The sequence below is a fragment of the Mauremys reevesii genome, linkage group 7 (assembly GCF_016161935.1).
Source record: "Mauremys reevesii isolate NIE-2019 linkage group 7, ASM1616193v1, whole genome shotgun sequence".
Taxonomy (NCBI): Eukaryota; Metazoa; Chordata; order Testudines; family Geoemydidae; genus Mauremys; species Mauremys reevesii.
In genome coordinates, this window is record NC_052629.1 from 34,892,132 (window position 1) to 34,893,964 (window position 1,833).

Consider the following 1,833-nt stretch of genomic DNA (forward strand, 5'->3'; position numbering starts at 1 on the left):
CCCAAGTATACATACTAAATGAGCCGTTACACTCAAGAAAGAGGTCTTGGAGTCAATAAAGCTAACAATGTTAGGAACAATTAGAAAACAGATAGATAATACAGAAAAGATCATCATTTCACTGTATGAATCCATGGCATGCTCACACCTTGAAAACTGCATCCAATTCTGGTCACCCCATCTTAAAAAAAAGTATTAGAATTGGAAAAGGTACAGAGAAGGATGACAAAATTGAGTAAGGGCTTGGAACAGCTTCCAAATGAGGAGGTTTAAAAAGATTGGGACTTTTCTGCTCAGAAAAGAGATATCTAAGAGGGGATATAATAGAGTCTATGAAATCATGAATGAGGCGGAGAAAGTGAATAAGGAAGTGTTCTTTACTTCTTCACATAAGACAAAAACCAAGGGTCACCCAATGAAATTAATAGGCAGTAGGGTCAAAACAAACAAAAGGAAGTACTACTTACTCAAGGCACAGTACACCTGTGGAACTCATTGCCAGGGGATGTTGTAAAGGCCAAAACTATAATGGGGATCAAAAAGAACTAGAAAGGTTCCTGGAGGATAGGTTCATCAATGGCTATTAGCCAAGATGGTCAGGGATGCAACCCTGTGCTCTGAGTGTCCCTAGCCTCTGATTGCCAGAAGTTGGGAATGGACCACTTAATGATAGCCTGTTCTCCTTGTTCCCTCTGAAGCATCTGGCATTGTCCACGGTCAGAACACAAGATTCTGTGATAGATGGACCATTGGTCTGACCCACTATGGACGTTCTGATGTAGTGATAAGAGATGTTTTAATATTGGGCAAAATTTTCTGATGGCTGAAATTGAAGGCCACATAATTATGCTAATAAGGAATTTGACCAAGAGAGGTCTTTCATTATTAAATAATAAATGTGAGAACAGGGACATGGAGAAGGAGTCATCTGATTCTTCTGGGTCTGGAATTCGATGTATAATATTGCATTAATTCAACATACTGTAGTAGAGGTTTATGATATTTAGATTCTATGCTTTTTATTTCCTGAAGTACCTTTCTGACAGGAGAGGAAGGCCATGTGATCCTAGAAGTATCACTGAATTGCATAGTTTAATGTGTGATGGGGTGAGGCCAGACAGCTATAGGAGAGTGATTTTTCTTTTTTGTGAAAAACTGATCTTTATTTTCCAGAAATATACAAACTTATTCTCTCATTTCTCCATCTTCTTCTTCTTCTATTCCTTTGATGTACAGGACGTGATTACATCTTATCAAAACTTCACCAAGGTGTCCTGACAATGCACCATCTATGTATTCTTCTGTGTTTGCAAGGTGCATGTTCATGTAGCCATTGACAGACACCAGGTAGCCTTTGTACTCCATTCCCCACTTCAGCTTCACCATCACCGGCTTCCCTGTCAGCCCATTCAGGAAGGGGTTGAGGTTCAGGGGCAAGCTCATGGTAACGCAGCCTGGCACAAGACAACAGTAAAAACAAAAATTACTTGCTGGACTGCATGTGCGCCCAGGCAGGTATATTAGCCCCAGGATAAGCAGGTTACTCCAGGTTAATTAGGTCATCTGGGGCCAATCAAGGGTCTGCCAGAACCTGTTAAAAGCCTCCCCTCCAGTCAGATACGTGCACGCAATAGGAGCTGTGGGGAGCAGGCGTGCTACTGGAGAGCTGGACAGTGCAGACACTGACAAACACCAGAGACCGACCTCACAGGTACAGAGGTGAAGAGCAGGGGAAATTCTGTTCAACAGGGTGTACAGCTCTTCCATGCCCCAGAGGTTTGGGGAGAAGGGACCCCGCCAGAGGATAGAGATTGAACTGGGTGCCTGGCCTGC

General features: G+C 42.8%; 1 protein-coding gene across 1 annotated transcript; it reads right to left on the reverse strand.

The window, feature by feature from the left end:
* Positions 1–1,185: 1,185 nt before the first annotated feature.
* On the reverse strand, positions 1,186–1,485 carry LOC120369357 (small nuclear ribonucleoprotein F-like). The gene has a single exon (XM_039482555.1). It carries the CDS (start codon positions 1,441–1,443, stop codon positions 1,186–1,188), a length of 258 nt encoding a protein of 85 aa, XP_039338489.1. The 5' UTR covers positions 1,444–1,485.
* Positions 1,486–1,833: the final 348 nt, after the last annotated feature.